Source organism: Aspergillus foveolatus, assembly GCF_047715535.1.
Source record: "Aspergillus foveolatus strain CBS 279.81 unplaced genomic scaffold BDW70scaffold_21, whole genome shotgun sequence".
NCBI classification, from domain to species: domain Eukaryota; kingdom Fungi; phylum Ascomycota; class Eurotiomycetes; order Eurotiales; family Aspergillaceae; genus Aspergillus; species Aspergillus foveolatus.
This window is the reverse complement of record NW_027396085.1, coordinates 202,920-215,659: the sequence shown is the minus strand read 5'-3', so window position 1 is coordinate 215,659 and position 12,740 is coordinate 202,920. Positions and strand designations below refer to the sequence as shown.

The following is a 12,740-nucleotide window of genomic DNA, read 5'->3' as shown; positions in this document are numbered from 1 at the left end:
TAATTATATATCCTTTTATAATAGCTACTAACTATGCGCTATCCCAACCATCATGAAGCCTTTTCCTATACTCCGCCACTATCTCCGCAGTGACATTGCTTCCTCCACAAATAACAATAACAATCCGGCTGTCCGGCGTCAGATCAGGCATGTAATCCCTCAGCTTCCCCGAGCCGCCAACCTCTACACTGATACCACAAGCCAATTCAACTTGTAACCGGTGTTCATCCGCGAGCCGGATCACGCCTTGAGCAGCTTCTGCATCAGAACCGACAACGCTGACGACATCTACTCCGGGGGGCGGGCACTGCGCGTTCTTCAGGGTCTGCGGCGCAACTTGAAGTGCTCCTAGCGATGTAGCGAGGGACGTAATAGCCGGGAGCGGCTGCAGGGTCCCTTTTCGAAGGGACAAAGCAAGGGAATCAGTTCCTTCAGTTTCGACGGCTAAGACGCGGACCTTGCCCCCAGGAGCGTCGCCATTTGGAGATTCCAGATGTCGACCCAGCCCCTCAACCACACCATTAAAGAGGCCACCTCCGCCAACGCTACAAACCACAGCATCTGCAGGAAAAGGACCTTTCGAAACATCCCTAGGCGGCATTTGCTGTGCGATCTCATCAATCATAGTCCCGACACCTTTCCAGATCTGCGGATGATCAAAGGGCGGAACGTAGATATTCCTTTTCGTCGCGGCATCGCCACCTTGGTCCTGACTCTCAATAAACGTCTTTCGAAGATACGTATCGGCCTCAAACCAACTATTCCCATGTTGGATCACATCAGTGGCACCGGCCTCCCGCAGCTTTGCGATCATCATTGGTTTTGTCGAATACGGCACGACAACTGTACAGGGGCAGCCGAGATCACGCGCCGCGATAATGGCAGCCAGACCGGCGTTCCCGCCAGAGGAGCTAAAGAAGTGGAGCTCTTTGCCTCTGTTGGCTGGGTCCTGAAGGGCATTGCAAATGAGATTTCCAATTCCTCTGGATTCTGGGTTAGAGTAAAACCGGCGGTGGTCAGGCTTGTAGCCTACCTAGATTTGAAAGAGCCAGAAGGCTGAAGGAGGTCTAGTTTGAGGAATACTCTGCTGATTATGCCGTTAGTAAGAATGCAGAGTGCTAGGAGAGTTGGTGCTTACCATCCGGCTGTCTTTGATAAGGAAACAGATTCAATCAGGGGTGTTTCGATCCAAGGTATTTTCTTAACAGACGCCATCCTGATTAGTTGCTCTATGCTTGAGGAAAATTCCTCTGTGACCGTGTCTTTTGCGGTTTATAAGCTGTCATACATGTTTAGGTAGCAGTAGTTGGAATGGTATCATGTTTGAAGTGGAGCGCGCCCTGCGACAACTTGAGCTACTCTGTAGGACTGCGATGGTGCGCTCCAGCTGCCAAATGATAGGGCGAACAACCCAAACTGACACATTTCCATATTTTAAAGCCCTTCTGAATATGGCCATGGGACTCATTTAAGCACTTTGGCAGATAATGGCCACAGCCCATTGGTAACAAAAAGCAATGGTCTATGCTTTAAATTTCAGAGTCACGTGAATTGTCAGATGTGCGTGCGTCATTTGGTCAAGCCATCCTCCATTACCCGAGCTCGAGCAGCAGAGTTACTCGTCCATCAAAATGGCTTTAAAACCTCCACTCTCAGTGCCGAAATCCATACTATTCCGTAATTGCGGCCAGTGTATCCGCAACCGCCATCTCCGGCCGACCGCAACGTCTCGATATCTCTCTACAAGCTCTCCGCTCTGCAACAACCCCCTCCGCGCACGCGCGAATGCAGACTCGCGTGAAGAGGATGTCGCTAAGTACCGCCGGTCGATGATTCTATCCGGCGCCGGGATAGTGGCTTGTGGGGTGGCAATGTACGGCGTGATCAAGCTCGACTTGTTCGGGCTAGAGCAACAACAACAACAACAACAACAACAGAAGGCCCAGGAGGAGGCAGTGAGGAAAAAGAATAATGGGACAATGAGAATGGACGGTCCCGATGGGTTTACGAGTAGTCCGTCTGTTATCCGGATCCAGGGCCAGGATGGTGTAGAGCAGGTCGCGACTGGGACAAGCTCAGTGCCGTATTTCCCGTCTACTATTCGACTGCCGAAGTATGAGGGGGATGGAAGTTCGGCGGCATCCAAGCTCGCGCCTTGGGACGAACTTACTGGCAACGGGGAAGATGAAGAGGAATACCAGCTACTAGGGTTGGGTGTCCGCACCGTTTCGTTTCTGAAGATCCAGGTGTACGTTGTCGGACTGTACGTGGCCAAGTCGGACATTTCGGAACTACAGCAGCGCCTTGTCCATATGGCTGCCCACCCTCCGAGCGATCAGGAGGTTATCACAAACCAGGTAGGCGCCACTTCCGCTACATCATTAGTGTCTACCGAGCGCCAGCGGTTGAAGGATCTCTTACTTGACGGCGAGAAAGGTGAAGATGCCTGGAACGCGATACTGAAGGAGGACGGTCTCCGGACTGCCATTCGAATTGTTCCTACACGGAACACAGACTTTGGGCATTTGCGCGACAGCTGGGTGCGCGGTATCACAACGCGCGCGCAAAAGGCCAATGCCAGGGCGAAAGCCGCTGCTACGGAAGCTGGCGCGGGCGCTGCAAATCCTGATGGATTCCAGGATGATGCCTTTGGCTCCGCGGTGAATGACTTCAAGACGCTGTTTGGTGGCGGTCAGCGCAAGCACGTACCTAAGGGGCAGACGCTGCTACTGCTGCGCAACGCCCGCGGGGAGCTGGATGCGCTATTCCAGCCCGATGCGACGAAGCCGTTTCGATTTATGGGCCGTGTCTCTGACGAGCGGATCAGTAGGTTGGTGTGGTTGATATACCTAGGTGGGAAGAATGTCTCCAGTGAGGAGGCGCGACGGAATATCGTTGATGGCATTATGGGCATAGTTGAGCGGCCTATTGGAACTGTTGTTCAGAGGATCCTGTAATGATTATCCTGTACTCTAGTCAATCTCCATTCAGACACATATATAAAGCCTGTTAAACCTTTTACACGTTTCACTGGCATTCTACGCATGAAACAAGAGATGACGAAAAGTCCTTCATGTGAATATTGTCTATTTATAGAAATGTGTACATGTTATATTATCAGCGAGCCACTATCCCGCTCCAACGTCACGCATCCATCTTAGCTGAAGCCAATTTACAGAGCTCCAGCATCCTTCAACAGCGCAGGCAGATCCTTCTTGATACCCTGGAGGTCCGAGTTTCCACCAATGTGCTTTTTGGCAATGTAGATATTGGGAACGGTGCGCTGGCCGCTGATTTCCTCAAGGGCGTTCTGGAGGTCAGCTCCGTCATCTATACGGAAATAATATCGTTAGCAGCGGTTCACAGTTACCCATCTAAGTTATAACAATAACGGAGCCAGGTCAACGCAACGTACCGATGGTATCCAGCTCAAGCGCGTAGTATTTGGCGCCCAGTTCGCTAAGGAGGCTCTTGCTGGCCTTGCAGTAGGGGCAGTAAGACTTGGAGAAGACGACTATACCAGACCGACCCTGTTAGCCTTGCTCTAATCTTATCGCGGGATTGGAGGGAAACATACCAACGCCGTTCTCATCAATGATCTGCTGGGCCTTGATCTTCGCGGAAGACATTGTAGCTGGAGAGGCGGGGGCAAAAGACCCGAAAAGTCGGCGGAAGATGAAGGAAATGGTGGGCAACTGGCTGGGATATCCCAGGAAAATATGAGAACAAGAAAGATGGAAGACGGGAAAGAGGAATTTGTCTAGTTGGAGAAATCAAGGATGACGAAAGAGGAGTTCATCATAGATGGGGAGCACGCAATGGGTTGTTCCAGAGCGACGGAAGACCTCGGCGGAGGCGGCGGTGATTACGAAGGTCACATGATTGCCCTACTACTTTCGGGGACTACGATACTGAAGTGGAATGCAAGCCATAGCCTATATGTTCATTGACTAGAAAATCGAGTAAGAAGCAGTAGTTAGATGCACTGTGAAGTCATAAGAGACCCACGAATTGCGACACCTCGGATCTTTTCCGCGGAATGCCGCACAAACATTTGGTGATAGAGCAGTGACAAGGTATCAAGCGCAGGAACAAGGAATGATATGGCTGCAGCGCCATGATAGACCAAATAGGAGATAATGAAATAAAAGAGGGTAAGATATGGCAAGAAAGGAAATGATCTAGGACGCAGAAAATGGCTGTCGAACAGAAAAAACACCGTCCCTTAACGCTGAACGAGCACGTGATAAATCCAGAAAGAAAACAGAAAAATACTTGCAATAGCAGAGGTATAAATGCTTTTATAGAGATCTGGGAGATCACATCACGATGCAGCATCCACATCCCTCCTTGGCCTTCTCGTCTTCTGGTGGCGGCCCTTGGGCTGTCACCACGGTTTGGCTGTTGAACCTCGGCGTCAACCCGGTTGGAGGTGTTTCCTGCACTTTCGGCATCGGACTGTACCCTGTGCTTGTACCAGGTCGACTCGGCTCGGGGCTTTTTGGGGGCGGTTGCAGACCCAAACCCTCCGGTTTCAAAGGTTCCTGTTGCTGACTTTCCTTCTCTGCCTCATTCTCCGTCTTGACTTCCGGTTGAGGCTGATCAGGTGCAATTGCAAGCGGTGCGAATTCTCGGTCATACATTGTAGGTGTCTTGCCTTCCTTCTCCCATCGTTCTTGTTGCATCTTCCGTGCATGGGTAGGCAATATTTGCTGATCTGGGGGGAGTCGCGGGTCTGGCTTATACATCGTTGCCAGCCATGGCGGATCTCCTTCCGGGCGATTGATGGACATAGGTGGACGTGGTTCGCCTGACCTGGTCGTGGGGCGCTGGTTGGCATTACTCGACGTTGCGCGACTTCGGGGCGATGGCTTCTTCGGGTTCGGAGCAGATGTCTTTCTGTTTGTCGCGGCCGGTTTCGCAGCGGTCTTCTTGGTGGTAGCATTCTGGGACGCTGGCCAGCCCCGGCTGCCGGGACGGCTCTCGCTAGTAGGGTCAGCGTTCGAGGCAGAATCTACTGTTAACGGTTCGCTAGCTCTACGTGGTCTTGCGTTTGATGAGACCTCTTCGTTCTCACTTGTCGGAGCCCGCGAGCGAGATGTGAAATATTCGCGGTCGATAGTCGGTGGTGAAAGAGGCACAGGACTTGAAGTCGGAATAGGGATACGAGAAGAACTCTTCCGCAGCCCAGGGTTGCGGTATATACTTGATGTACTAGACTCCCTTTCCGCCGCGATTTCCTCAGGCCGGCGAAGATCCCAATACTGGCGTTCATCTTCTGTAATATCATCACGGCCCGCGTGAGCTGAAGAAGCGGTATTATTTTGTTGGTCTTCTTGAAGGCCTGGCCATGGTTCCAATGGTTCGTGGTGCGTCGCCGAAGTCACAGTGGTTCCGCTAACGCTACCGTGATGGTGGTCCCGGCTTCTCCCGCGCCCTCTCGTACTCCCAGTCCCAGGTCGACGCTGAAAAAGGATAGCAGCTTGTTGTAGCTCTTCGCTTTCAATGCGAGCTAGTTTATCGCGATGAATCCAGTTCTCATCGTTTTCTTCATCATCTTTTATGTCACTTTTCCTTGACCCGTTAATATGTGATGTTGCCGCGGTGTCCTGCACACCCCCGCTATCGAACTCTTTGGGGCTAAGGCTTGCATCTCTCCGACCTCGCGGCGCGTGTTGGGATTGTTCGTGACCGTAGATTTGTTTAGATAGCGATGAACTGCGAGAACTTTTGGAGCCGCGGTCTCTAGACTTGCGGGACGTTCGGGACTTCGAGCGATGTCGGTTCTGAAAATGCTCAATCAGCTGCTGTCTGAATCACTTCGCATCATTTTGTAGGACAAAAGCCAAAGAATCTTATATATTAGAAAATCACATATCGGTTGTACCTACCTCCTGATTAACCGGAACAGCGAAGTCCCATGGTTGCGCGCTGGCATCTATTGTGCTAGCTGATGCCCAAACATCCGCGGAATACGTCGCCGTAGCTGTACCCGCCATCCCAGCGTCCAACAGAAGAATGTATTATAAATGCAGGAGGCCAGACCAGCTGGGCCGGGGTCGAGAGTATAATTGCAAACGAGGTGTATGCAAATCGAGGAAGTGTTAAAGCGCGGTTGCCCCTGGGTCCCCTTCACAGTGATCAGGCCATCCTAGTAAACGAGCAATAGCGGTAAGGATCGCAGCGGATGTAGCCAGCCAAGCTTCGTTGATATGGTAAATTGGGGTGATGTATTATGCGAGGGCGCGGCGAATGAAGGAGGCCGTACAGCTCTCACCAGCGACACTGCGAGGTGAAAGGATCGATAGACAAGGTAGAAGGAAGACGACAACCGAAACAGAGTCGCCAGGAACAGGAAATTGTAAATAGGAGGAATTGTGGAGACTTCCAATCTCCCTGGGACTGCTGGAAACGGCGTGTGGTTCGGTTCAGCTTGGGAGGGACCGACGGGTCGTACCGTGGATATGGCTTGGTCGAAGCAATATTAGAGGCAGACGACGAGTACCCGTAAGATGGTCGACAAGTAACAAATTAGGTTAAAGAGGACGAAAATCTAAATCGGAAGAACGTGTATGGAGACGCTGGGAGGAGAGGAGAGACAGAGGAAGAAGAGGGGGGTGTGAAAAAGAAGGCGCGGAAAAGGAGTGAGGAGGCGGGACCGGTCTGGCTAGCTGGTGTCGCTGGGAGGCCAGTTGTGAATCGGGTGAAAGAGATACTATATTGAGAACATGAAAGAGAGACTGAGAAAAAGGTCACTGAAAGTGGATCAGATTGAATCGACAGGAATTATGATGCGTTCCGGTAGTTGACCAGCGCAATTGAAAGGGAGGAGGCAAGCATGAGAGAAAAGCTAGCGGGTGAGAGCACTGGGGAGCATCATTTCACTTGGCCTTGGGAATGAACTATCACAAACTAATTCAGTGCCTCTACTGCGTTGAGCCTAGCGAGCAGCTAGTCCCAACAGCCTTTCTGCCCGGCCGCGACAAGCCTAGAACTTCGAGGGCTCAAGGAGCCAATTATGCAGCTGGCAGTCACGGCAGATCGCGCTCCCATGATCTTGGGACAACTTCAACAGCTATCTGCGGCCAAATATTGGTCGACCTTCTGAGCGACACACAAATAAGGTGCGCGCTGCATCAATTTCCACGAAACTGCCAGGGTTTCAGAGACTGGAACATGTACGTGACGTATCCATACTGCAGCTGATGTCAGTTGGGTTAGTGTATAAAAATGGGCAGAGCGTGGGCTGGAAATTGACCAGGCCGTTATCAACGAATAATGATCTGCGGGCGCAATTAGAAGAATCCACATTCTTATCTAATTTCAACCGCCCAGGGGCTCAAACAGCACGATTCTGGACTCTGAATTCTCGATCGCGTCGGAAGGAGAAGAATTCCAGTTCTTGGTTATCACGTGTACTTGTGCCGTCTCAGATCTGCTGCTTTCTCACATAAAGAGATCGATCGAGCGGGGACAATTCCTGCTCCAAACCATATAGCCCAGCCATTCATTAATGACCTCGTGCTCCGCCCTTGCGTCTAAGTATATGCGATCGATCCGCTTCTACGTCTTCAAAGCTGACTTCCTACTCTCTTCAGGAGATGCCCGTAAGGGAGTTGGGACGGAAAAGCACTACGGCCCCCAGCTCGACTCCGCTATGTTAAAGTCACCGGATGTCTGTTGACTCAATGTCATGACCACTAGCTATACACTGACTATATAAAAGGACATGGGAGACCAAGAGAGATCACGTCAGACTCGTGCACAATTATGGGCGGAAAATCCATTCTTCACTGTCCGTTGCATGACGCGGTTTGCTCCATGGTCCATCGGCAGGCCTGTTCACGACTGATAGTTCCACTTCCTTCCTAACGTGAATCGAATGCAGGTCGTGGTATCCACCGCCGGACTTATGATTAGAGCTGACCTGTACGTGGCTGTTCTTGCCTCGACCCGAGTTATAAGTTGAGCTTGTCAAGCCTGGGAAGATCTTGGACATCAGCGGCCTGACCCCTGGAAGACACCCGCAGACGACACCAAGATTGCACTCGACCGCTACAATAACAAAGATGATGGCCCCATTGTCTAGACGGTTACATCAACAAGTGCGAAAATGAGGCTCAATGCCGAAGAGAACTCACATGTTTGGTCCCAGGAATTGGCGAACTTGACCTGCCAGGTAATGCGAATCACACCCGCAATGCAAATCCTTGGTTGGAATTAGCAGTGTCAATGGATCGGGAAGAGTCGTCTTTTTCTTACAGGACGCCGACGCCGAAACAGATGATCAGACCTGCTCTCTTCGCCAAGCTAAGTTTTACTTTCCAGAGGTAGTGAATTGGCCAAAGGTAAACCATGAAATCCGTTATACTGTTAATGGCGGCAACAGCAATGTAAAATTTTTCTGATTCGATGCATTGTTTCTGCGACATCGGCTTGAAGACTGCCCAGAGGTCGGACAACGGTCTGCATTGCGTCAGCGTACGGTGCCACGGCATGGCAAGCACTACCCACATGCATTGCAAAAGCATAGTTGCAGTCGTTGATATTCCAAATCCCGCCAGAATAACCATCGAAATATAGTTGAACCATCTGTTTGTCTTTGACGGGAAAAGGCGAAGGTATGTCAAACATATCGATATCTTCGTTATTGCAGAACAAGGCGCAAACAATGCTTGGATCGCGATTGTCAACTTCACAGTGGTTAATACCTGAATTGTTTACTCCGGTTCTAGAGCCTTACTTTCCCCAGTGCAGGGTACCATTCATATCTCACGTCATATAAGTGGCGGCCTATACCATACCTGGGCTCGACTAGCTGACACGCCGACAGACCCATTGCCAGTACCTTAGCAAGAGTTAGCTCAAATATACGTCCAAACCCAGCACTGGTACCAACATAGGCAACAAGCATCATCCAGTCATCTACTCCAAGCGCATTGCGCACAAGGAATGTCCGCGATAGAAACCTGCCTGCAACGAATATGGTCATCAGAACCATCAGTGGGATGTTGACACCGTATATGACGGCATCCAGGGGCTCATGAGGGTGGTCATAGTTTGGCGTCCAGCTCATGATAACATCGAGGCCGGGAGTCGCCATTGTAACGGCTGGTGTTCTTGTGGACAAGCAACACAGATTGAACAAGATGTTAAACAAGTGGGACTCCGCATCGTGAGAGTTCATATAGTGGGGATGTGACAGAATAAGTAAGGACCGTCTGAGAAACGTCAATCTCTGGGGTTGCGGGGAATGGACAGCCTCCCTCGCCTCATACTCGGGGATGGATCATGCTCGATTGTCGATGTCAGGAACGGCGTCGTCCGCGCAGCTATACCATGCTTCTGTCCGCCAATGCAAGCCTCGACTGCAAACTAGAAAATTGAGGATTTGGGAATGTCTTACCGATACGCTATCGACACAAGAACTGCGTGGGAATGGCGGCCACACTCCATCCTTTTGGTTAGGCTCTAATAGGGGAGGCAAATTCATGTTTAGCGTCGTGGCCATACATTACTGATCCTTGCAGCTTCCACAGAAATCACTCTCAATGCCACAGGGATAACGGCCATTGACGTGTAGAGGTGGTGGCGTCAAAGAGATGCCAGACTTATTCGCCTCAGAACTACTGACAGAAAGCCGTTTCAGCATAGGACAACCCCTCATTCCCTCCAAAGTAATGCCGCATCCGGCAAATGAGACCAAGGCGCGTCGATAAATAGACTGGGTTCGACCGCAGTAATGAGGTCGGACGCGATAAAAGGATATTGAATGATCCAGGTCCAATGTCTAGGGCTAACCCGACTTGGATGTGACTGAGTCAGGCTTCATGACCTCCCCAGTTCGTTCAATCTATTCTTCACCACAACCCCACGATACCCCTGCTTCCCTCGGTCTTCGTATTGCCAGAGACCGGAAGGAATCATCTCGAGAGTCAGACAATTCGACACGCAGTCCTCGAAGAGTATACTCCTCCGAAGCAGTTTATTTGCGCCACATATGTCTGCGCAAATTGCAGGCCAGTCGGGCCCAAGACTCAGTTCTCTACGGACGACCGATGCAATCTTAGCCTATTGTGAACGCGAATGGGAACTATGCGTGAACCGAATTGCACAGCCTTCTGAAGTCCACTCAACCAAGTCCTGACGGTCCTAGTTCGGGAAACTCTGGATATTTACTTAAACAAAAAGCCCTTGCTGACTCGCCGGTACAAGGGGCATCGACCAATCTTAAATCAGACATGGCCGGAGATGGCGCGGATGCTCGATCCTGCGGCACAGGGCGAAGAGAGCTAAGTCCTATCCTTCCGGTTGACTGTCCAGAAACTCAGGTGGCCTAGTGATCGTTACGACGTATAACTATAAGGCCTGCCGCACATATGCCTTCTACTGTCTTCTCGAAAACTTGGTGGTCTCTTGACTTCGACGCTCGTTTCTTCTTTTGGCGTATTTTTATATTCGTTCTTGACTTAATGCAAACGGCTTGAATAAGCCTGTCACTCTTTCGTTTTTATTCTTGTCACTCGTTCACGCAACTTTTTTATAGTCTAGTTTCTGAGGGTGTCTATTTGGACTGTCAACCATGATGATTGTCCTTAAGAGCACTCTTCTCTCTCTCGCTTATCTTGCTTCTCCGTCCTTAGGTCTACTCAATCTGGGTGTTCCGGGGATCAGCTGGTCCTACGACTACGTAGTGGTGGGTGGTGGTACCTCGGGCTTAGCTCTTGCAGCAAGGCTAGCTGAGGACCCTGGAGTGACGGTGGCTGTTGTTGAAGCAGGTGGACATTATGAAATTGAAGGTGGTATGGAGAGCATTATCCCGGGATTTGCCGCGGCAGCGAATACTGGCACTGATACCTCCGATGATTCTCTGCTGATTGACTGGAACTTTGATACTTTGCCCTTGACGGTATGTGGTCTGCATTGGATCCCCAGTATGGGTTCTGGTCGAGATTCATCTGACTTTGTTCCAGGCCGCAAATGATCGAGTCCTTCGTTATGCAAGAGGCAAATGCTTGGGTGGCACCTCTGCGCGTAACTTGATGGTCTATCACCGGTAAGTGCTCCGTAAGCGCTCTACATCAGTCTATATCAGTCAATACCAACACTTGATAGTGGAACTCAGGAGACCTATGATCAATGGGCAGACATCACAGGTGATTCCTCGTGGGATTGGGAATCGGTGCTGCCTTACTTCAAGAAGAGCTGCACGCTGACGCCACCGGATATGACCAAACGCAACAAGAATTCGAGCGTGAGTTATAATGCGGATGCATTCGACAACGGTTTGGATGGCCCTCTCCACGTCAGCTGGCCTAATTATGGCTCCCCATTCTCCACATTCGTCGAAGTTGGGCTGGAAAAGATCGGCATTCTCCCAGGGCAGGACACGAACAGCGGCTACCTCAACGGCTCTGCTTGGGCAGCCGCAACAATTGACCCTAGCGCCGAAACAAGAAGTTCGTCAAAGACAAGCTTTCTACCTCAATTCACGTTGAACTTCAACGTATATGCGCACACCCTGGCCAAGAAGATCATCTTTAGCGGAACTAGAGCTCGAAGCGTCAAGGTTGAGACTCTCGGCATCTCTTACACTCTCACAGCAAAGAAGGAAATCATCGTTTCTGCCGGCGCCTTCCAATCTCCCCAACTCCTAATGGTTTCTGGAATTGGACCAAAGTTAACCCTGCAGGAGCTCGGTATCAAAGTCGTAAAGGACCTTCCAGGCGTCGGACAAAACCTCTGGGACCATGCACTCTTCGGTGTCGTCAATAGAGTCAACGTCGTTACTGCTAGCCGCCTCGTGAACGACGCCCTCGCCGCCGCAGAAGCTTTAGCCCAATACGCCTTCAAAAAGGGACCCCTCACTGCACCCGGTTTCGGCGTCCTAGGTTGGGAAAAACTTCCTAACGATATCCGCAAGCATCTCACAAACAGCACCCGTGAAGCCCTCTCCGCCTTTCCCTCAGACTGGCCCGAAGTCGAGTACCTTAGCCTCGACGGCATTCTAGATGGTTGGCACAGCGCCGACGATCAGAACTTAGGAGACGGCTACGAATACGGCACCATTGCGGCCGCCCTTGTCGCTCCTCTTTCGCGGGGGTCTGTCTCCATAAACAGCACAGACACCGCCGACCCTCCCCTTATCGACCTTAGTTACCTCACTCACCCCGCAGACCGGGAAGTCGCCGTTGTAGCTCTGAAGCGCGCCCGACAGGCTTTCAACGCATCTGGCGTCACAATTCCCGGGGTCGACGAGCATCGCCCCGGCCCGGATATTCAGACCGACGAGGAGATCCTGGATTTTATCCGCTCGACTATCGTGCCTGTTTGGCATGCTGCAGGGACGTGTGCGATGGGCAACTCTAGCAACCCTGATGCTGTGGTTGACTCGAATGGTCGGGTTATTGGAGTACAGAACTTGCGCGTTGTTGATGCGAGTATCTTTCCCACTTTGCCGCCGGGACATCCGCAGAGTACGTGCTATATGGTTGCCGAGAAGATCGCGGACAATATCAAGAACGGGAATTAAGACCGGATGTTTCGATCTGTGCCTTAATCGACGACTTTCCCGCTCGTGTTTTGGCATAGTTCATACGTAATATTGGACCTGAAAACAATAATGTTTGGTTTCTGTATATAATGGAAGCGGATTACAGTTGTCTGAGTACCTGTTTTCCTCTTCTTGTCTATTATCAATGTTTGAAATGCATTCAGCCAAGCTGCGTGGTTACTGCGTA

At 51.0% G+C, this 12,740-nt stretch overlaps 6 protein-coding genes across 6 annotated transcripts; 2 read left to right on the top strand and 4 right to left on the bottom strand.

The window, feature by feature from the left end:
- Positions 1 to 13: 13 nt before the first annotated feature.
- BDW70DRAFT_135388 (putative L-serine dehydratase) lies at positions 14 to 1,482 on the bottom strand. The gene is made up of 3 exons (XM_073736674.1): positions 1,139 to 1,482; positions 1,034 to 1,087; positions 14 to 983 (listed from the first exon to the last, which is right to left on the bottom strand). The coding sequence occupies exons 1-3, from the start codon at positions 1,213 to 1,215 to the stop codon at positions 32 to 34; spliced, it is 1,083 nt and encodes a 360-aa protein (XP_073596421.1). The 5' UTR covers positions 1,216 to 1,482; the 3' UTR covers positions 14 to 31.
- Positions 1,483 to 1,491: 9 nt separating this feature from the next.
- Positions 1,492 to 3,021, top strand: BDW70DRAFT_135387 (chalcone isomerase domain-containing protein). The gene has a single exon (XM_073736673.1). The coding sequence runs from the start codon at positions 1,632 to 1,634 to the stop codon at positions 2,955 to 2,957; it is 1,326 nt and encodes a 441-aa protein (XP_073596420.1). The 5' UTR covers positions 1,492 to 1,631; the 3' UTR covers positions 2,958 to 3,021.
- Positions 3,022 to 3,055: 34 nt separating this feature from the next.
- Positions 3,056 to 3,839, bottom strand: BDW70DRAFT_135386 (glutaredoxin). Its single transcript, XM_073736672.1, has 3 exons — positions 3,578 to 3,839; positions 3,416 to 3,514; positions 3,056 to 3,330 (listed from the first exon to the last, which is right to left on the bottom strand). The coding sequence occupies exons 1-3, from the start codon at positions 3,627 to 3,629 to the stop codon at positions 3,173 to 3,175; spliced, it is 309 nt and encodes a 102-aa protein (XP_073596419.1). The 5' UTR covers positions 3,630 to 3,839; the 3' UTR covers positions 3,056 to 3,172.
- Positions 3,840 to 4,319: 480 nt separating this feature from the next.
- On the bottom strand, positions 4,320 to 5,999 carry BDW70DRAFT_159572 (uncharacterized protein; the record flags this gene model as incomplete). Its single annotated transcript, XM_073740718.1, has 2 exons — positions 4,320 to 5,786; positions 5,892 to 5,999. 2 exons carry the CDS (start codon positions 5,997 to 5,999, stop codon positions 4,320 to 4,322), a joined length of 1,575 nt encoding a protein of 524 aa, XP_073596418.1.
- A 1,769-nt stretch (positions 6,000 to 7,768) lies between these two features.
- Positions 7,769 to 9,103, bottom strand: BDW70DRAFT_159571 (uncharacterized protein; the record flags this gene model as incomplete). The annotated part of the gene is made up of 6 exons (XM_073740717.1): positions 7,769 to 8,085; positions 8,142 to 8,209; positions 8,263 to 8,466; positions 8,515 to 8,693; positions 8,805 to 8,848; positions 8,896 to 9,103. The coding sequence occupies 6 exons, from the start codon at positions 9,101 to 9,103 to the stop codon at positions 7,769 to 7,771; spliced, it is 1,020 nt and encodes a 339-aa protein (XP_073596417.1).
- A 1,223-nt stretch (positions 9,104 to 10,326) lies between these two features.
- On the top strand, positions 10,327 to 12,739 carry BDW70DRAFT_44923 (GMC family oxidoreductase). Its single transcript, XM_073744034.1, has 3 exons — positions 10,327 to 10,909; positions 10,974 to 11,056; positions 11,116 to 12,739. The coding sequence occupies exons 1-3, from the start codon at positions 10,583 to 10,585 to the stop codon at positions 12,530 to 12,532; spliced, it is 1,827 nt and encodes a 608-aa protein (XP_073596416.1). The 5' UTR covers positions 10,327 to 10,582; the 3' UTR covers positions 12,533 to 12,739.
- Position 12,740: the final 1 nt, after the last annotated feature.

What these genes read in the sequence shown, in the direction of transcription:
- BDW70DRAFT_135388 (XM_073736674.1), bottom strand. Translation starts at nt 1,215, where the DNA reads ATGGCGTCTGTTAAGAAAATACCTTGGATCGAAACACCCCTGATTGAA. An exon ending in TTATCAAAGACAGCCGGATG is followed by an intron (nt 1,088 to 1,138) that starts GTAAGCACCAAC and finishes CGGCATAATCAG; the next exon opens with CAGAGTATTCCTCAAACTAG. An exon ending in TCTGGCTCTTTCAAATCTAG is followed by an intron (nt 984 to 1,033) that starts GTAGGCTACAAG and finishes CCCAGAATCCAG; the next exon opens with AGGAATTGGAAATCTCATTT.
- BDW70DRAFT_44923 (XM_073744034.1), top strand. Translation starts at nt 10,583, where the DNA reads ATGATGATTGTCCTTAAGAGCACTCTTCTCTCTCTCGCTTATCTTGCT. An exon ending in TTGATACTTTGCCCTTGACG is followed by an intron (nt 10,910 to 10,973) that starts GTATGTGGTCTG and finishes ACTTTGTTCCAG; the next exon opens with GCCGCAAATGATCGAGTCCT. An exon ending in AACTTGATGGTCTATCACCG is followed by an intron (nt 11,057 to 11,115) that starts GTAAGTGCTCCG and finishes AACACTTGATAG; the next exon opens with TGGAACTCAGGAGACCTATG.
- BDW70DRAFT_135386 (XM_073736672.1), bottom strand. Translation starts at nt 3,629, where the DNA reads ATGTCTTCCGCGAAGATCAAGGCCCAGCAGATCATTGATGAGAACGGC. An exon ending in CATTGATGAGAACGGCGTTG is followed by an intron (nt 3,515 to 3,577) that starts GTATGTTTCCCT and finishes GGTCTGGTATAG; the next exon opens with TCGTCTTCTCCAAGTCTTAC. An exon ending in GCTTGAGCTGGATACCATCG is followed by an intron (nt 3,331 to 3,415) that starts GTACGTTGCGTT and finishes ATTTCCGTATAG; the next exon opens with ATGACGGAGCTGACCTCCAG.
- BDW70DRAFT_135387 (XM_073736673.1), top strand. Translation starts at nt 1,632, where the DNA reads ATGGCTTTAAAACCTCCACTCTCAGTGCCGAAATCCATACTATTCCGT.